The sequence below is a fragment of the Buceros rhinoceros genome, unplaced genomic scaffold (genome assembly GCF_000710305.1).
Source record: "Buceros rhinoceros silvestris isolate BGI_N320 unplaced genomic scaffold, ASM71030v1 scaffold4620, whole genome shotgun sequence".
Classification (NCBI taxonomy): Eukaryota; Metazoa; Chordata; class Aves; order Bucerotiformes; family Bucerotidae; genus Buceros; species Buceros rhinoceros.
The window spans coordinates 54,997-76,773 of NW_010388930.1; the positions used below are offsets into that span (position 1 = coordinate 54,997).

The 21,777-nt window shown below is 37.0% G+C and overlaps 1 protein-coding gene across 1 annotated transcript in view; it reads left to right on the forward strand.

Moving 5' to 3' along the window:
• ZDHHC14 (zinc finger, DHHC-type containing 14) overlaps positions 1-21,777 on the forward strand; it is a 109,721-nt gene that overhangs the window by 54,342 nt on the left and 33,602 nt on the right. Inside the window, exons 2-3 of the mRNA XM_010132082.1 lie at positions 6,341-6,513; positions 17,925-18,083. Coding sequence (XP_010130384.1) covers positions 6,341-6,513; positions 17,925-18,083 — 332 coding nt within the window. The remainder of the gene's footprint in view (positions 1-6,340; positions 6,514-17,924; positions 18,084-21,777) is intronic.

Here is a 21,777-nt window from a genome sequence, read left to right on the forward strand (position 1 = left end):
TTGTATGTTATCAAATAAGTCTTTGAAACTGATTGGGTGTTCTGAAATGAGGGAGTATATGATTCTAAAAAATAGTTCAAAACACAAAGTATAATGAAATAAATTTTTTTAAAAAGCAAATTTCAGATCCCATTGAAATTAGTCTGTGGTTCCCTTAATATCTCTTGAAAATTTTAATGGGAATTTTAAAGGGTGTACAAAACAATCAGCAGATTTGGAAAACTGATGTAGAACTTCCCTGGCTAATCTTGCCAGGCACTTCATGTAACATTTCTCAGACTAATCTATACTCAAATTACACCACATTTTTTTGTGTGCCAACAGCATGTTTGTGAAGAATTAACCAAAGAATTAACTGGTTGATGCACTGCAAGTTGTTTCCTATTATAACTTTTTTCTTGTGTAAGACCTTTCTTAAGAGTGTTTTCACCTTAACTTTAAAATAAGGTTCTCTCAAAGAGGTAGTTTTAGGATGCTGGGGTTTGGGGGTGGAGATGGAAAATACTGACTGAAGAACAGATACATTCAAACATCCTTGATCTTATTTTTCTTCTAGTCTTTAAATCAGCTATGGCGTTGTTTTCTGCTGTAGCTATGGCTATACAATGGGAAAATTTATACCATTCCTCTTGCAATTCTGAGTATTAAAACTATATTTTAGTATCAGAGGTGCCAGTACCCTTGAAGTTACCTGTAGCAGGTTGAAGCCTGCATTATATGTGAGAATCCATGGTGCAGTCTTTAAAAGTGCTTCTGTGATTCTTTCTATACCTTGTTATACTTCGCCAACGCTTTTCCTAATAGCAATGTGAAATGTAGTGTTCTCATAGTTGAGACTCTGCTGGAAAACAAGTGAAAAGAGGCAACCCTCTAAACTCTCCTGCAGTGAAATTACTTCACTCTAATCATTCTCCTTGTCCCATTTATCTTCCTGCAGTCTTTGCGAGGCAGCAGCCTCCAAGGTTCTTGCTGTGCTCTCGTGTTCTGCTCATCCTTGCATCTTCCACTGTCTATGTTGTGGTCTACACGCATGCCTTTGGCTGCTTTCTGTAAACTGGTAACTTGTCATTAAGAAGGTATATTATAAGCCATTTTTGTTCTTCTAGCCCAGAGCCTTGATCTGCCTTTAATCTATCTGTACGAGTATTCTGTTGCCGTCTCTAAATTGGAAGAGGTCAAGGTCAGAACACGGTTTCACAAGAGACAGTGGTTTGAATGGAAACCTTACTGACAGCTGCTGAAATGGTGGTCTCCTCCCTCTGTCCCAGGTTTCCCTCTCTCTACTTTTTGTGCGTGCTTCTGTCTCTCTTGCTTTGTGCTAATATCAATGCTCCTTTCCAAATGCCTAATTTATTTGAGGCAGAAAGACAAGTCAACAAAACGGTGTCATTTTCCTACATTTTAGTAAACTAATTTGGCTCGTGAAAGAACGTGACGAAGATTCGTGTTGGCATAAGAGCAGAAGCTGGGGACCAAGTGGCTTGGAGCAGTGATGCAGTGGCATTGAAAGGAAGGGGAAGCTGAGAGGAGCCATAAATAAGAGTGGAAAGACAAATAACAAGTGCTTTAGGTTAATTTGAGGAAAGGAGCACAGTCCCATTTGGATGTTAACTTGTAACACGTGGAACTGAACCCAGGGTTTGCAGTGTAAGCCTTCTCTTTTACACCACCTGCACACCTAACAGCTGCTGGTATATTAAATAGTTGATACCTGCAGAAACAGAAATTGATGATGTAGGAAAATGACCAGCACCGTTTTTCCTTATGTAACTTGATTCAAATATAATTATGCTTTTCCTAGAGTACATTTTTTGTATATATTTGCTGCAGAGAATTTTATGTTGATGAAAAGCTTGACATGTAGTATTGTATCATCAGTCTTGCCAGTCAGGCTTGTAAGGGTCGTTTGGGTGGGTTTTTTAAATTAGTGTAAGTGTGATGGCTGCTACATCTTTGCATAAAATCTGTACTTTTATCTGTTAAATTTTATTGTTAGCAAATATTAAGCAACATCTCCAATTTCTTACAGTTACAAAACCGTGTCTTTTTTGTGCTCTTCAGTAGGTGGCTGTGTTTGTTACTAGTGGTTTTTTGTAATTACAGGGTTAGCCTCTTTCCAAATCTCCATTATCCCTGCTGGATAGATTTGTCATCTACTGTATCTTTCCATCAGTAAATAACAAGTATCAGTGAACTGTTCAGGAAAGCCTTCATCTTTCCAGAAAAGATCTTAAGGAGGCTTCTTTTCTTTCCTCTCCTTTTCTAATGAAAGAGCTTGAAAGCTGTAGGGCTCTCACTTTGTGTGCTCTTCAGTACAGTTACTATGTGTGGTTTTTTGCTGATCTCGGGAGCCACAGGGAGCACGGTTACAGCACTAAGAGGGTTGCTGGATGGTAAGAAATACCTGTGTTGTTCTCCTGCATCCTTCATTCTCAGGGACGATTCTTGATAATTATCTCTTAAATGCCAGAGTGGTTTTATTTTTATCTAGCTGTGACAGACTAGTCTTCCAGCAGATTTGATTTTTCTCCTACACTCAAGCTTTCACATGATTCTTCAAAAAAGCAGCTGAGAAGCCAAGCAAAAAGGAGGGCTGATTTGTATAAAGCCCTTCTATCAGTTCAAAACTCAAGTTGTATTACTGCTTGCTATGTGCAACTCCAAACATCAGTCTCTGAAGAAGCTATCTGCACAATTACAATTTCTTGTGTGATCTATGGTCAAGTAATACTTCCTAAAAATGAGGGTTTTGGGATGGACCTAGTCAGTACTTGCTATCATTACAGATACTGATCAAGAACAATTGTTTTACTGTGTCTTGTCTAAGATGTAAATTGAAAATGTCAATTCATGTCTAGTAGTTACCAAATACTGATTTAAAAAGGTTTGTTACTACTTGCTCTGCAGTAGGACAGAGATTTGTTCTGGAGCTCTGTGCTGCTTTACTGTAAGTGTTGTTGTGTAGGGAGTCCCTCTGCATGAAAGTTCTGAAATGTGCTATCAGGAAATACCTGCTAATATTTACTTTAAAAACTCACTGAAAAAAACATCCAGAAAAGATATTTCTTGTATTATCTGAGGAAAGCTGATGCTTGAAGGGACACAAACTCTATTGAAGCTAATTAATTAAGGAATTTGAACAAATATTAGGAATAATTTTTTTCTGTGTACAGTATTCGACAATTCTAAAAGTAGTAACACTGAAACAAATTGTTTAATATTGATTTAATATAGCAGTACAAATACATTTGCATAAGCATGCAAATATAAATATGTAAGTATACAAATGTATTTCTACAGATGTATTGACAATTTTGTGATGAAATCCACGTTTTTAATTTGAAGCCACTTTTAGTGGTCTTTTAAAATAATTCAGGAGATATTAAGATTTTTTTTCCTCTCCCCCCCTTTTTTTTTTTTAATACAAGCATGAAGAAAAAAAAAGTTCTATACAGCATCTGGTGTTTTGTTAGGGTTTTTTTTTTTTATTTCATTGTCAGGAATTTGAAAAATTAATTGTGTCTTTCTAAAGGATAGGTATCTCCCAGCCCATGTCATGTTATATGGTCTGTTCATACATGAGTCAGACTGTATTGAATGGTCCTGCCTAGGCTTATTGTGTGAATCTCTTTAAGATTTTTTTTCCCTCCCCCCCTTTTTTTTTTTTAATACAAGCATGAAGAAAAAAAAAGTTCTATACAGCATCTGGTGTTTTGTTAGGGTTTTTTTTTTTTATTTCATTGTCAGGAATTTGAAAAATTAATTGTGTCTTTCTAAAGGATAGGTATCTCCCAGCCCATGTCATGTTATATGGTCTGTTCATACATGAGTCAGACTGTATTGAATGGTCCTGCCTAGGCTTATTGTGTGAATCTCTGTAAGGATTGGTTTCTCCGCTTAAAATAATTTCTGAATTGGTAGTGCATTAGTTCGTTATTTTTGCTAAATGTGACATCTTTGATCTTTTCTGCGTTATTGCTGAAGTAATTCCCAGCCAAAGTTGATGCAATACAGGTTGTTAAGCCTGAAAACAGCATTAAGGAAGCAGATTACCTTACACTTGCCTGTGGTGAAGCGTGTGCAGGGCTTTGAAAGTGGCTTGGCTTCTTTTTTCACTGCAGATGGATTTGTTTCAGAAGGTAGAGGTAAACATTTTCCTGCTCTTTTAGTATAATGAAGTCATCACTTTTCAGCAATGCAAGGCTTTCTCAGTATTTCGGCACAGGAATTTGTTCTTTCTACCAATTCCTTATGATATTATTCTTAAAACAAAACATGACACTGTCATGATGGCCCTTCAGTTTCCATTCTCTGAGTATCACTGAGAATTTAAGTTGCGTGGGCAGATGCCATTGCTGGTTTTGCGTAGGCACCTGTCTAAATTGTATTGGTACCTTTTGCACACATACAGCTCTTGTTTGGTCAACAGACTTCATCACAGATGCAATTTCTTTGGTATGCATAATGAATAATGCAATAGGAGAAGAATAGCACTGTGCTATATTTAGTGTTCATTAATGTACGTGTTCCCTCTCCAATCCTTTTAAAAATATGTTCTTGCAGCCTATTTGTACTCTTGTCTGAGCATATTGCAGTAGTTTTGATGTCCGTAATCCTTTGTGGCAAGAACTAAATGGAGCAGTAGGACATTTATGTGGTATGAAAGCTTCTCTTTTCGTTGTTCATTCTGACTTCTCTGACATGAAAGGAACAAGGCTACATCTACCAGCTGTCTCACTGCTGCTTCCTTTAGTTAGCACTGATTTCATAAATCTAGGTCTTTGAAACAGATTTTCTAGAAGTGTGCATGTCAAGTGCATTTCCTAGTACTTAAGCAGTCTTTTCATTACAGGAAACTACTTTTTCATACCCTGTTGTCTTTTTAATGTTTAGTAACTTGTATTATGTCCATGATATACCGGGTAATGCGTCTGGACTCACTGCATCCATGAAACCCACGGCATTTGATGGAACAGCCAAGTACATTTAACAGGGTTATACAGGGACGTAAATGCTCAGTACATGGTGGCTGGTATGAAAAGTGTTTCCATTCTCTCCCCAACCCGTCGGCAGAAGTGATGGACAGTAAAGCTGGCACTGTCATCACTTGCTCAGAATTAACATTCCAGTGAGGTTAACTGACGTGTGGTGCAAAAGTTTGCACATCTGAATCATCATTTAAGGCAGCCAGCAGAAACAGGGAAGACAGTGTTAATTAAACTTGATTGATACCTGGAAGCTTTAGATGAAGCCTTAAGGCCTAGGACGTGTTGGTCTGGGACTTAGGTTGGGTTTAGGCTTATTTTATGATTTCTCGTGTCATGCAGACATCAGAAATGCATGAAGCAATCTGTGTTTTAGCCACCTCCACTTAATTTGAAAGCTATGAAGAGAGTCTTCAGCCTGTGTGTTTTCTAAGATGATCCCTATTGTATGACTCAGATTAATAGGAACAGTATACTGTGTAATGTCTTCATATCCCTTCTTTCTGCACAACTGTAAAGAGATTCTTACATTTGTGTGTTGTCTAGATCCTAATACTTCTGACTGCTTTTATTTTATTACACGTGTAGAGAGAAATTTGCTAAAACTGATCCAATCCTAAGCCCTGCATGGATATTGTAAATCTGGTAACCGTAGAGCTTTTTTTTGGTGCTGGTAAAGGGCTGTCGATGGTGCCCTAGACTTCTCTGGATTATTTGTTTCTAGGTGTGTTGCACTATCACTTGCACTCATCTTACTTTGTAAATTAGTAGACAAGCTTACCAAGTTACAAGAAAAGGATTAAGAAAGGGAATCAGTAGTAGTATTGTAATATTGATACATACCAAGGCTATCAAAGGAATGTGTCACAGGTATAAGTTCATGAGCACCATCTTTGTGATGGACAATAAATTCATTTTATAGACTTAATTACGTTTTTCAGTGTGGCCTCTGCCCTTTGGTTTTTTATTGCTGAATATCTTCAGGTTATTTCCCCTTCCACGTCCCTCCTCCCCATTTTACTTTATGTAATTGATCAGTAGATGAACAAATAATATGAACTTACAATAAATAACTGTAATAAAAACATTTTATTTCCTTTTGTAAACTAGCATTGGATATTAGTGAGGTCATATTATGCTATTTGGTCCTTTATTATATTAAACAGATCATGAGAAATTTCAGAAGTGCCATGAATACATAAACAGAAATTTCACCTTCAGTAAACATTCCAAGATAACTAACGAATCAAGAGGAGAATGTGAATTCTTCATATGCATTTATAATGGTAAACTGTTTTTTGAGAGCAAGTTGCATATGTGTTATTGATTATGTTTAATCTTTTTTCTTTTTCCAGTTGTCCGTATTTGTCAGAGAAGATTACACCTGCTATACCTGCAATTGGTGGGATTCTTTTCTTTTTCGTGATGGGGACCCTGCTGCGTACTAGTTTCAGTGATCCTGGTGTCCTTCCACGTGCAACACCAGATGAAGCAGCAGATCTAGAGAGACAAATAGGTAACACTGAAGGTCTGTTGTCTCTTCGCTTTCCTCCCAAGGGTGCGTGTACTGTGTGAAAGCACTGTGCTTCTCTGCTCATGGGAGGAGTTACTCCTGTCTTCCCACAGTGATTTTTCTGGAGTTGTAATGTCTGATGACATTGCAGTGATTCCTGTGGAAAGATGGTTGATCAGTTCTTCACCAAGAAAGACAGTAAACAAAATACTGGCCTTGGAGAGTGATAGTTATTACTGTAAATACTTTACAGCAATTCTGGTAGAAGCCTCTCTGTGGTGCACAAGATAATACTTTCTGAAGTGTTTTTGGCAAGAAAGCTAATATTGCAAGGTTCTAAAATTGCACATCTTTTAAAGTAATGTACCCTTAGAGTTTAATTGAATTTAATTATGTTGTTATTTATATTGTGAAAGAGTCGGATAAGTCTCTGTTAATATACAGTCTCACAAGTTGATGCAGTCTTGGGAAGATTCTTCTTCAGTAACAGTAATAAAATGTTTCTATTTTTTTATCTGTCTAAAGCCAGCACAATTAAAGGAGAGTGAACTAGATTTTAATCAGCCTCAATATCAAGAGAATTTTTAATTAAATTCTAATTGTGGAATTTCTACAGCTGCAAATATGCTGAATAGCTAAAATGTATTACCTGACTAAGAAAACACAGGATGAGTTTGCAGAGCTGCTTCATAAACAGTGGTTTTGTTTGCTTATTCTTTAGTGAGCTATTAAAGCTAAAGTAACTAAAGGTTACTATATCTGCTTTGATATGATAGTCAATGGAAACGGCATTTTTGGAAGCAGCCTCAGAGGAGCACTCACTCATGTAACTGAAAAGACAGATAACAGGTTTATGCAAGCACAGGAGAAATACCTTCAGGGTCCTCGACATTTAATGCCGTACTACAGTCTTAGCTACCCTCCAGGACTCACATTCTTGGCAGGCCCCGGCCGCACAGACCCGAAGGGTGCACTCATCGCTTGCAGTGAGCATGGGAAAAGCCCTTCCCAGATCTTCATTCGCGAAGCCAAGCCGTGATGATGACAGTCTTAGGCTTTGTTTACTGTGACAAATAATTTAATGCAGTAGATGCAAATGAGTGCACAATAGCTATTGTTGCAGATTCTTCTGCATATATAGAGTGTGAATTTGAAGGGTTTACTTCATGCTAGGTTTTGTCTGGTTGTCCTCCACAAAGCACTGGTGAAAATATTCGAGGGGCAAAGTCATTGGGTTAGACTCTTAACACCACTTGATGGGATGGAGTTCATTTGGTGTACACATGGAACAGAAGTTCTGGTTCAGTTTCCTCAGAAAGCAAATGTAGTTTGTACCCACCAAAATGAGTTCTTTGATCGTCACTACAGTGAATTAATTTTCTTTCACCAGATCAGAAAGGTCCTGACCACATCTGTTATGCTATGTGATGTGTTAAGATGAAAAGCTGTCTGTGTAATAAACAGCATTTTGTGTATTTCAAAGAGTTTGGTTTTGAGTTATGAAGTGGAATCAACTCGTTAGGAGCATACTATGTGCAGCAGCTAATTGTACTTTGTATGCTCTTTGTGTAGGTTTGAGGCTTTTGGAACTGTATGTTCATGTAACACGGTTGCCGAACTTTGTGGGAAGGAAGTATTTTCTCCTGAGTGTGTGAAATCTGAGACGCGTCGTTTACCAAATCTTATAGACTTAGTATAGCTTTCCAAAAAGAGTGTATTCTGCTGGCATTCGTGTTTCAGGAAGAAAACCTACATTGCTTTTATACATTGTTTGGACAGAGCCAGGAGCCAGCTGTCATTGCCATGACAGGAAGAAGGTTACATTTAGCCAGTCAGGACTTAGCTTTGGGCAAGGACCGTACTGTACATAGTATACAGGGAAGAAAACTGTTAGATGACCCAGATAGCTCCATCCCAGATAGATGAATTTAAATTAATGTAAATTTCTGCTGTTTGCTTACTTCCGGATGTGGCTCACTGGGTTATTTAAAAAGCAAATCTTCAATCGACCTGCCCTTACATGTGATAAAGAAGTTAAATCAGAAATGGAGAATTGTGAAGCCGTATTCTCACTACACTCTAAAAAGAAAAATAGATAAAGAATATGTTTATATTGAGGAACTGGAATTCTCTTCAATAATTTCAGTCCTTGTTTGGGTAGAAGAATTCCTAATATTCACAGAGTCCAGATATGTGGAAAATAGCTGTCAAAGTTCAAATTTGTGTTGTTGAGAAAGCTGACAGATTTCTTAGGAAGACTGATTTTAGAGCTTATTTTTTAGCTGTTGCCAGTGCTGTCACTGCAAACATTTTTCAGAATCAAATACTGAGTATGTAATACGCAGCATAGAAGTGTGTAAGTTGCTATAATGGGTAATGGAATTATTTTTATAGCTGGGAAGGAGAGGATGGGGGGTGGGGGAGGCGTGTCAGAACTATTTGAGGAAATGTGGGAAAACTTAAAATTTCCCCTTCCTTTCTCTTTTTTGCCCCCCTCTCTTCTCAAAAAAATTATCTTCTCATAGCAATAATGTGTGGGAGGAGGATGGAATTCAGACAGGTATATTCCTTAGTGTTGCCAAAAAGGAGTGTCCTTTTATATCATCAAATTGTGTGCTAAACAGTTGTGTAGAGTTTTCCAGAAAGAGACGTTTTGAAATGGAGCTTCCCATGAAACCCTTTTATTACTGCTGTAATTACTGTGACAGCTCGTGAGTATTCTGTGGGGTTTTTTTAAATGGAGTTTTTCTTCAGTTTTATTAACGTAATATGTGGGAAGCAGAGGACATTCTTTGCCTGTTTCAGTACCGGAGTTCTCAGTAAAATTCTTATGGTTGGAAGATAAAGACATTTATTAGCTTTGTGAAGTCATCTCTCTGTAATTGAATAACTTTCCATAAGACTTAATTGAAGAATTTAGATTTCTGTTTAATCTTTGCACTTTGTAGGTCTGCCACCATGACCTCTCCTAGTTGTTTCACTCCAGCAGTGATTTGACATTTAAAGATAGTTTAAAAATGAAAGCTTAAAAATTGTTAGATGAATACCAAACTTATTTCTACGGAACAGCACACATGCCATCTTACTTGCATGCATACAACCGTTTGTGTTAGCTGGCCTTTAACCTTCTCAGAAAAGCAGCATTGTATGGGACGTGGCTGTACCTAATCAGAAGTTCTCTGCAGGAAAAAGCTGGACCACCATAGGAGGACACTGTATGGAAGTCTGCCCTCATGAAGCATATTTAAACCAGAATGAGAAGGGAAGACATTTGTGTCTGTACCTGTTGACCAACCATCTTTGTTTTACTTAGTACGTTAACAGATTATTTTAAACCCATTTCTGGCTAAGGGTAGCAGTTCAAACGTGGTTAGAAGCAAGATGTTCTGATGTTCTGCTTTGCCTTCATTTTCTTTGTAATGAGGCATGTACTGATGATTGAGAGTAATTTATTCCTACTATAATGTGAGATCATTGTAAGGAAAAGCTGAAGCATAACTGTATGTGCAGAAAAAAGTGTTTGAGGGAAGTTATCTTAACTCTGGTAAAGATATTCCTGTTGCTTCTCAGTGAAAGCAGTTTGCTGAGTGAAAACAAGCGGTCATCAGTTTAGAAGGGAAAGATATGTATCGTGTTTTGAATTCTGACACTGGTGGCTGATAGTTCAGCTACAGAAAAACCATAGTCTGAATTCCTTAAACTGTTTGAAAATTAATGAAATAAAATCTTCTTGAACAGTGGGACACTTTGACACCTGCATGTGAGAAAGGAACAGAGAGGACAGTAAGATGCTGAAAAGAATAGTAGTATCCATCTAGGCACTGTCCTTTGTTCCATATCATCTCTGCAGGTACTTTTCCATTTCTGAGTCTGTTTGTTTTAATTTCTTGAGTCCCTTAGGCAGAAAATAAAATTAAAATCCATTAATGAAGCTGCTATTGAAATTTACTTGCTGATTATCTACCAGTAACAATGACAGTGCAGTTGGGGAAAAAATTTCAGGACAAAAACTTGTATATCCTATTCTTATTGTGTAAAACTGATGGGCTTTTTAATGGTAATTTACCTTTTCAGTAATTACGTATAAAGATGATAATGATGGTAGTCTGCTAAATGAGATTGCAAGTGAGTTGTCGAAGAGTAAACACTAGGATTTAGTTATCTTGCTATGACAGATATTTTTCACCACTATATCTAGGTACTTTGTGAAATCCTGAGTGTTCTATAAATCATGTTTTAGATATGATTTTATTAAAGGATTTTCCCTAGTTTAACCACAGCAAATGAATCCCTCAGTTCTTAAATACGATATCCATATACGCAATATTTAATTGTATCTGTGGTCTTGAAATGGACGTGGTGTAATACTCATTTTAGAGTTTTTATGATGTGCAGCTTAATTCTCTATTCTTACAGAACGGCAGATGTATAAAACAGGCTATAAATATTAATGGAGTGTGTTCTTGGCTCCGTTTGAAGGATGAAATATTAGAAAGCGGCTTAGATACATTATTTTCATAATTCAATGGTTATAAAGACACCCAAAAAACTCAAAAGGAGCAGTAAGTTGTTCTTCGAGTAATGAAAGTCTAGACAGGTGAGGCAGAGGGCAGCACTATAACAATGCGCTTATTGTTACTAGGGCCTTGACACAAAAGCAAGTTATTGCAGTTTGTTCCAAAAAGTTCTTTGAGTTCCAGTTCCCATTTCTGAATAATCCTGTACTTTCTGGTGTTTAGATTCCACTCTGGGGCTGTTTTCCACCTCTTACTGATGTCTGGTAGGTAGGTACACCCTGAGTTCTGCCCTGTCTTTCTTGTACTTCTGTTTAGCCCTGCCTCCATGGCTCTTACCGGGATCCTGCTTGGTTGCACCTCTTGTCGTCTGTCACTCCTTCCTCTTTTTCTGATCATTCCTTCTACACTGCTTTTTACTCACCTTATTTCTGTGATGAGATTTCCTCAAAGCTCTTCCTTTCTCTGGGTTGGTGCATGTCTCCTCTTTCTTGTGGAGGTGGTAGCAGGGAGAGCCAAGTTCCTTGTCCTGATTGCTTGACTGCAGCAGTCTCCAACAAACCCAGTTCTGCTGTAACGTGACATTCTTAGTTTTTCTGCAGTGGGGGAGTGTTCGTAAATGGAGTTCATACATGGAGTTAACCTGTGCTCTGCAGCAAAGAAATTTGGAAGTTCACTCTATAGCTCTTAACGAGTTGCTGCTGAGGATATATGAACTGTGACCTCCCCCCTCCCCTGCCCCGCCCATCATTCTTTGGCCAAAATTTGTGCAGAAGTGTGGTAAGGTCAAAGGCTACAGCATGTGCTAGGCTTCAGCTCCTTTCTTCAAATTCTCTACTTTGGTAGAGGTATTAAAATGTTTGCTATCCATCTGAGTTTCAAAAGTGGTTGAATCATCTTCCTTAAGCATCTTAAAACCTCAGTAATAAGATATATAAGTATAAATTGGATATTGAAATGGTTGAGTTAAAAAGTTGAATAGAAGAGTCAAAATGTCCGATGTGTGACTGTTTCAAAACTTGTGTTAACAGATAAAATGGTATAACACAGGTCTTGCTTTGGTTTCAGACTGCTGAGCTGATCTAAACCACTGTCTTTTCTTCAGCAGTAGCAAAACCAGTAATCTTCCAAAAAGTGCCAGTGGCATCTTGAAGTGAGGAATTATATTGCCAGCAATTTTGGAGTTTGGGGCTCAAGTTTGCAAGCGTGAGGGCTTGTGGCAAGTCTAATAGGGAGGAACAGGCAGCTACATTCGTTATAGGCAGCTATAATGAATTTTTCTGCCCTAAAATTGTGATTCGGGAATCAACAATGGAAATGGAAAGAAACATCTTTCTACCATTAAAAAAAATTTTTTTTAATGTGCCCTGAAAAGATGTATCCCACTGGAGGAGCATCTGTGCAGCAGGAAAATCTGGATGGCTCCTGCAGTTCAGAAGAAAACTTCTAGAACACTCCAAAACTATCATTCTGGTTTGATTGCCTTGAAACTCGCTAAAGAAACATCTTTCTACCATTAAAAAATATTTTTTTTTAATGTGCCCTGAAAAGATGTATCCCACTGGAGGAGCATCTGTGCAGCAGGAAAATCTGGATGGCTCCTGCAGTTCAGAAGAAAACTTCTAGAACACTCCAAAACTATCATTCTGGTTTGATTGCCTTGAAACTCGCTGTGCCTTGGAACTTGAGGAACCTTCTAAAGATGGGGTGTGAGGTTAAAAAGAAGATACTTCTAGACAAGAGATTCTTCAGATAAATCACAAAAATAATGTTTCTTTTCTAAAATTTGTGCATGTAACGTGTCCAATCTATGGCTTTTTATTCAAGTTGTTCTTAGGTACTTGAGTCTTACTCTGCCCTAACTGTATCTTTGGGAAGCAGCCTCACAGAAATTATTACAGATGCAGTGAGAAACAGTTAAGTCCCAAGAGGAGGAATTCTGATGTAAGAATGCTATTTTGAAGTTCTTTTAAAACCTAGTAAACTTTATTTTTGTACATCAGAAAGTATAGAATAGGATGAGCTGATTAAGGAGAACAGCTCTCAGAATAAGACCTTCTAAAATAAACTGCCAGTACTCCAATTCATTTAAGTGACTTTTTGAAAACAAGGTGGTCATGCTGACAGCATGAAATGTTTCCACCTAGGCTATCATCTTTTTCCAGGTGAAGATGGAGGACTAACAGAGCTATGATGCTGCTTGTTTCCACCACCAGGTCACAGGAATGGAAAGCGGTTGTTTCTTGAGGTGGCAGTAGCCCAGCCACCATGTGTGTTCATAGAAAAAGCGAAAGCAATTGCAAAAAATTAAGAATGTCCACAAAGCAAAAGGAACCTCTATTATTGAAAAAGATATTATATTAAAAGCACTACATCAAGTTATCCTCATACAGAGGAAGGTTGGGATGGGCAGTAATAGGCCATTCTGTCTGTAGATTCTTTTCATGGTGCATATGAGCACGGGATCTGCAATCACACAGGGTACTATTCCGATATCTATTGAAAATACTGTATTGATATTAATATATCCCAGTATTGTCTGTCCATGGGGTTACTGTCTGGAAATAAGAAAATGTTACCTATTTTCCCTAATTAAAAAAAAAAAAATTACTCTTTCCTGTTGTAGCCCACTGTTGTTAAGCATGTAGCTTAGATTTAAATGGTTAGACACAGATGAAACCATTTCTTAGGGGTTTGCATTTTTGCAGGACATTTTTTTTGTTGTTGTCGTACAGATGTTATAGGTCATACGTCAAAATTTTTTCATTTCATTATCTGTTTTTCTAAGCAGAAAACATTACAACTACGTCATTACTAACTTTTCTAATGTACTGTTTGAATATTGAAATCATGTCCCTTTAAAGTTGATGGCAAACCCTGTATGATATGATTGCTAAATTTGTGTAGAGACAATGTGGAGAGACCTTCTAGAAACTGTTTGATCTCAGATCTTAGGAAAATTGACCAAAAAAGCGAATACTTCATTGAGCAGGAGAGTTCTGGTGATACGTGTACAAAATTTCAGCCTCTGTGTCTCTTCTAAATAGCAACTCCCATTTGTTTTCAGCATAATAATTTGAGAGATCTAAGTGGAGTTGTCACATGCAAAGGTTTGCTAGCCTGTGCTGTTATCTCCGTTAAATACTTGGAGTGACTTCCTTGCTGCAGTTCAGGTACCTTGATCCTGCAAGGATATGGAATGTATATTTGGGGGTTTTGTAATAGGGTAATAAAAATGCTGGAGCCCCATCTAGTGCATGAACTTTTAATGCTGGTAGAGAAGTTATAAAGTGTGTCGGAGCAGAATGGATCAAAGGCAATCCCATTAGTGGGAAAATTTTACCCTTTTACCCTTACCCAAATAACTTGCATTACAGCATCAGTAATGGATTGGAAGAGAAAAATGTAAATAGTGGTCAAATGCAGTTTTGAGGAAGGTGTTTCCATAAAGGTTAATCTTATTGTGCCTTAAAGGGACCGCCTATGTTAGAAGATTTAACTGTGTTATAACCCAAGTAGGAGCAGTTCCGCTGAAGTCTTTAAAAATCACTGTGAGGCCAGGATATGTTTTGCACATTTAGGTTAGGTAAATCTGATTACATCTGAGCACATTTGACCTTGTCTAGTTGCTCGTTTCCAGAAAAAGAAAAATTAATAAATGGAAAGGTTTGATTATATACTTTAGGATTTGGGGTAAAATCCTGACTCCATGGAAAATCAGCAAAACTGTTTTCATTAATTTGATTTTCATCAGCTTTCACCCTTGGCTTTTGAGATTAATTTTCCTAAGAGAGCTATAATTTGCTGTCCCTGTGAACTTGAACTTCCCTGTAAAGGTTTGGAAGGAAATCCTCTTAGAAAACCAGCACTGTAAGTAGAGTGGGCTGGCCAGTAGTCTCCCTTCTCCCCTGGAGAAGAGGGAAGTTGCCTTTGAGATTCTGCCAGAGCCTGCTTTAAAATAAAATAAATACAGTTCACTTTTTTTGAACTTCTTGAAAGCTGGGGAAATAGTGATTTTAGTCGATGTGCATTTTTTATGCTTAAATGTTTCATTAGAAAAAAGAGCATTATCCTTCTAAACAATTCACCCTGACTGGTTCATATAATTTTCTTTCCATGATTATATACATATTCAGGAATAGTATTTTGTAAAAGAAGACAAACTGAAATATTAGTGTTATTTTAGGAAATTTGATGCATCAATATTTCTAGCAGTATAGAAATTCATATACATATAAATAGATAAAATTCAGGCTTCATTAGTTTTTTTTTTCTAATTATGTACCTAAATTTGAATTTATCAAAAGGAAATAATTAATTTATTAATGAACATGTTATGCCTGCATGTGTTAAATGCTTTATTGGATAAAAGCTAATTAGGGCTAATGACCTACTTCTTTTTCCCCACAATTTAAGTCTATCTTGACTACAACTATGGTCAGAAATGGGCATAATGCAGTGTTTTCTAAGGCCCATGGATTTATGGAAAGACTAAGAATATTACAAGCTTGCTGGTGCTGATGTTGCTGAAAGTAAAATGTATTCAAATGTATTTCTTTTTCAGTGGTAGTAACTAAAATCAGCTATAGGAGATTTTTAATTGAAAAAACCTTACCATAATGTTTTTGTCCCCTCAGAGTATTGTCTTATGTGGATCAGTACTAATACTACAAGTTAGTTATTTCAGCATTTCATGCAGCCTATGATCCCTTGTTTTACAGAAGAGTTTTCATTGTAAATATGTAAGCTTTGTGTAATGTAATCTCAGAATTATAAGAAACTCTTCCCAATTTTCTAAATTTAGGAATCATACATGTCTCTGTAAAGCTTTAAACAGTGTAAGCACAGTTGTGCTATGCCCTTAAAAGAACGTCTTTTCAGCTTCATTCTGAATTAGAATGTAAAAATCAAAACTTCCTTAACTCAAGATGATGTGTCATGAGGACAAAGAAACTGTTATGCAAGAAAATAAAAAACTGTTTTTTGCTACAACCTGCAGATATTAAATTATTTCTACTGACCTCATCAAATTCTCATGTTTGCTGGAGTGTTTTAAAATCACAATAATCTGAGTTTCTTTTAAACATAACTAAAGAAATCCAACCAATAAAATGCAAGATAATGTTCATATTGCACATTGAAGAGCTTTTATTGTCTAGTTATGCTTCAGCATGTAAATAGCCTAGCAGCTTGTAATGCAATACTTACTTAATCAAAAATACTGAGTTAAGTAGTATTGGCTTGGAGGTCAAAATCAGTATTACTGGTTGTTGTGGGAGCCACTCTAATCCGTGCTTCCACATGCAGATCGTAGGACGTGGCCTGCGTTTGCAGGAACATTGCAGGGGCTGGTTTAGATCCGACAGAGGCAAATGTCTGTACCTCATCAGGGTGTAGCAGGCTGCTTCTAAGTTGCTGTTTCTTCAGTATTCACCACTTCATTCTCATGAGAGATGCTTAGGAGCTTCACACCCTGATTCCATTGTTCTCCGCTATTGCTCCCTTCCTTCCACTCTCTTCTCCAAGAGAGTTTTCCAAAGTCCAGTTGTTTCAGTGGTCAAGTTTACAGTGGTGTCCCCCAAATACTTTATTGATGCGTATTTATGGAGTGGGTGAGCACATCGCAGGGGGAAACTCCTTAAGCTAGATTTGCTGTTAAGCCTCACATACTGTGTAATTATACCCTTGCTAGTACAGCTATGCTGTCGCTAATTTGAGTAACGTGCTAGGTAGGAAGCTTTCTAGTAACCCCTTGGAAAACGTGTAGTTTGTAGGCTGTGTAAATATGTCTGCAGACCTGGCCAAAATTGTAATTGTGAGTGATATTTCTAACAATTTGAGCTCAAATACAAGTCATGGATCTTTCGATAACCTGTCATCCAGCCCTGTGCTTGTCCAATGTGAAAGTGAAGGGGACAACTTTAAACACAGTTGTGCAGGTGACTGTGACTTTGAAAAGTAGTTTCATTCATATACTGGAGAATTATTTTACTTTCCTATTGTTGTTGTTCTGCCTGTCCAAGAGTAATAATTTAGTTTCTTTTCGCTTGTGTGGTTTGATTTGTTTGTGGTTACAGAAGAAGAGGTAAACTGAGAAACCACTTTTACATGTTCAGCTCAGCTTGGGCATCTTAAAGGTCAAAACTGAACTTTGGTGATTTATCCTCATCAATCCTTTAGTTGCTGGGAAAATGAATGCTGATGTCCTAAAATAAAACAAAAGCAAGTGAACAAACAAAATCCCAAATCCCACCACATGTACCAAATGAAGTCGTTGGAAACCATCTTTAAGCAACAAACTTCAAGTTATGTAAAAGTAACGTTGGGAGTTTTCAACTCTGAAACAGCAAGAGCTGTGAATACTATTCTGAATGTGCTCCATTGTATCATAGCATTTGAGAGATCTCAAAGGGATGATTGATCTTAGTCCTACCATACGACAAACTGTTATGACAGAGCTGCTCTTGCTTAACTAGATGTTCAGATTCTGTGTTAGATTGTAGAATTTCTGCAGCACTTTTGGAGAGACTTCTTGTTTATTACAGGCATGCTGAAAAATTCAGGGAATTCCTAAAGATAACTTGTCCAGGTTTTACCATTCTGTAGCAGCTGTCTTTAATACATTCTCTATGAACTACTAGGGAGTATGAGAGTGTAAGAGTTTGGGGATCATTGTCAGCATTTGAGAATTGGGTTTGGGTGGTTTCTTTAATTCAAATTGATTGGCTATGGAGGCTACTTGTAATTAATGATCTTTTTGCTACATGTTAGGAGAATGAGAAGGGGGAAAATTGTTTATTTTAAGTGTGCTAATATTAATATGAAACTTGCTATCGACTGTCATCAAGGACAGTTCTGTGCATACACCATAGCTCATGTGAAAAATTTAATGCATTGTATTTTCGTGTTTAGATATTGCAAATGGCTCCAGTTCAGGAGGATACCGCCCCCCTCCCAGAACAAAAGAAGTGATCATCAATGGACAGACAGTGAAACTAAAATACTGTTTTACTTGCAAGATTTTCCGCCCACCTCGTGCCTCACATTGCAGCCTTTGTGATAACTGCGTAGGTAAGTAAAAAAAGATAAGGCATATGTTCAGTTTAGTAGCTTATGTATTGTTATGAATACTTTTGATATGAAGAGAAAAGAATCAGTTAGTGAAAAGATTACTCACTTGCTGTGTTCATCCTTCTTTTCTAAGCTCTGTTAAATGTTAACAATTTTAGAGGAGACAGAAGAGGAGATTTGACCTAACAGGTAGTTGTTCCTAATCTATGAAGGAAAAATATCTTCTGATGCGTAGATCTTTCCTACCTGCTCTGCAAGACAAAGAACACACCTAGTTCAAATAGGGCTTTGTAGTATGCACGAGGAACTCTCCGGCACAAAGAACCAAGCTTTACTAGAGTCTCAGAATTGTTTCCTTCACCAAACTAAATTGAGGGTAAGGAGCTGCTTCTCCAGTTCATTACAGACTGACTAGAAGGCACAGTTCAAGTCGTTAGGGTTTGCACTGTGACCAGAATACACACTGTAGGTGACGCTTAAATTTGAATAGTTTTAAGTCTAAAAATTTAATGGTCAGAATCCATAAGAAGTTACTGGGCAAGCATGCTATTTTCAGAGTAAGTAGATGTACCTAAGGATAATGATAGGGTTTGTGGGCTTTTTTTTTTCTTCTTCCCCTGAATATGTTGTCTTTTTTCATGACTGTTTTCTTTGGAGGGCAGACAGGTGGTTAAGATATGCTCAGATTTAAAAGCAAGCAAACAAAAACCCTCACTGATCAAATCTCTGTAGTTTCTAGTTAATTAGATCACATTTAGAGTTTAGTACAGCCAATGAGCATGCTGTCGAGCCTGGATCTTATGTATTCAAGAAAATAATGTAGAAAGATGTTTCCAGCTGAGAAATGTAATTGCAGCATTCAGGAGTGTTATTTTTAGATATAAAGCAGTCATTGGAAGAAGTACAGTTTCATGTTTAGAAGATTTAGGGAGTACACTTATCAGGCTGACCAGTTTGGCCCTATACAATTGATTGGCATCTGTGGATGATTCCTTCAGTAAATAAGTTTTTCTGGTGTGTTAGAATTTTGTAAGTGTTGTGAAAGCTATTGGGCTTGGCAAGTAGGGGTGTTTATGAATTGCAGTTGACACATATCAAGTATGTAATCTGGACATTACAGTGTTGTGGTATTGCTCAGGAAACCTGAGCCTGAACCTGAAAATGCCTTTAACTTTTATTTACTGCACTGGTCAACAACTGCATTTGCATAAAATCAGTTTGCTGAGCAGTACCTCAACACCATAATGTGCAGGTTACATATTTGATACATTATTTTTCTGAAAATGAGTCTTACCGAGAGTTCATAAGAGCAACTCCCACGCACATCCTGAAGCTTGTTTTAAAATAACGTTTCAGTTTCTGTGATAAACTGGTATGAAGGATTTTTCTACAGGTTATCCTGTAATCTGTGTCTTATTCATACTAAATTTGGAAAACCTACTCAATCGGTTTTCTTACTAAACATACAATGGGTGATGGCAGGGAAACCACTTAATCTTTGTCTTCTGTTTCCGTCTGTGATGAAGCAACAGATGTGAATTATTATGAATGTATATCAGAAAAGAGCCTGAGCGAATGACTCATATAAGTGATAGTTGTGTCCAAAAAGATTAGGCTGTGCTGCTCATAAAATAGATACAATCGTTGTCATTTCCTCTTACAGATTTTCTAATTTGAAGTTATTTTAAAAAATATAATTACATCTATTTATTAAAATGAATTTGCTGTGGTTTTTCTCCTCAGCATTTGTAATGGGAATTACAATAAACTATGACTTTTTCAGGGTACATTGCAAAGTACTTTTGTTTCCTGGTACCCGTATATGTGTTAGGTACAAGTATTTATCATATAAATATTCAGGTGCATTGAATGCAAAAAGTGAAATCTACAAGTACCTGCAACTAATTTTCTGTGAAAAATAGGTGTCAAGAAAATTGGATTGCTCATGTCCTTGTGGAAAACTAACAGTCTAAGAGCGTACGCTTAATCAGAATGTGTTACGTGGTTTACCACCGCTCTTAAATTAGGATTGTCTATATGATGAAGCTTGTATTTAATTTTAGTTTGTGAATAGATTTTATAATAGCTATGAGTGCTCTTGTGTCACTATCATTTGCTAGTTCCTTACTGACGTATCTAAATCAATGCAAAAATATTCCCACTTCACACACATACGGATACGACTGCAACTCACTGCCAGTGTGGCTATGCATTCCTTTTTTACCACATAGTTCCTGAAGCTTTTGCTGCGTAGTTATAAACCATCTGCAGACACTGTGTGACACAGGAATGGAGTCCTTCTTGAAACCAGCGCTCACTGCTCAGAAAAAACAGCATGCTATTTTACCTAAAGGCGTTTTATGATACTGAGCAAATGAATGCAGTGTGAAAGAGAGATTCTTTCATTCTGTTTTTTTCTGTTGATGCTTTGCATTCTGTAAGGAATCTCTAGCAGCTTTTTAAATATGTAAGTACTCTCAATAATTATTCATTGTATTTTTCCCCCTCTTTTGAATTAATCCTAACTCTAGTTGTCTAGTAAGCATATTTGTTACTCCATCTTGTTTCTGATTTTCATTTCATCACTACTTTTTAATAAATGGCTATGTAGTATATTTAGGTTAGAATACGAAGAAACAGCTTCAAAGAGAAAATCAAACTAATTTGAGTTCTACCCACACTAATACTTCAAACTCTTTTAGCTTTACAATATTTTCGTAGTAATATCCAGGATCTTCTTACAAATAAATTTTGTTACATTTATGTAGTGCCTTCAAAAATTTGGGTGAATAAGAGCTCCCAGTGGAAAATGGCAGTTATAAATGAATTTAAAATAAGGTACACATAAACACAAGAGATAAAGATTTTTAAAAAGTCTTTTAATAACCACAGCAGACATAAATTCTGAGCTCAAGCTAGTTACTGCTGAGTTTTCACAAAAGGTTTTGCTTGCACTATGTGATGCCAGTAAGGAGCCAGCAGTTGGGCTTGCTTCAGAAATGACCAAATGACTTGTAAATTTTTTTTAATTTCAAAATAAACTATGTAATTTCAGTTTTTTGTTTGGTTGTAATAAATAATTTTTGTCTTCTTTAATTTGATTTCTGTAATAAAAGCTGAACAAGAAGCAGCTGGCTATTTCCAAATTATTTATTTAAATGCAGCCCTGGATGACTAATGAGAAACAGTGGATAATGATTAGCAAGAAGTAAATCAACTTAGTCCAATAATCTAAAGTTTCACTTGGATTTGCATGCCACAGTTTTACTTATCAAGTAACATAACTGCTTTGGACAAAGGCAAAAGTCCATTATGGTGGAAGGGTAGATCCCACATTTATATTTATCTGAGAGAATATGGCCTTTTTGTTTGTTTCAAAATTTGTATATTATAAATCTGTGCGTGACTTGATGGATGGATGGATGGCTTCTCTTCTCCATCTCCTCTGTGATTCTGTCAACACCTGGGGTTTTTTCCGCAGAGGATTCAAAGCTCAACCTTTTAAAATTGGATGTCACAACTTAACTTCAAAATATTTAGGGTTTTTTTTTTTTAGAGATCACCAGTGAACATCAGAATGGCATACTAATACCAAGGGTTTGGTTCATGAAGTAGCCTATTTTGCACCATGGCCAGAACGGATCCCTGGGGAAGAACAGGAGAAAAGAGTGAGCTGATGGGGATGCTTCCTGCT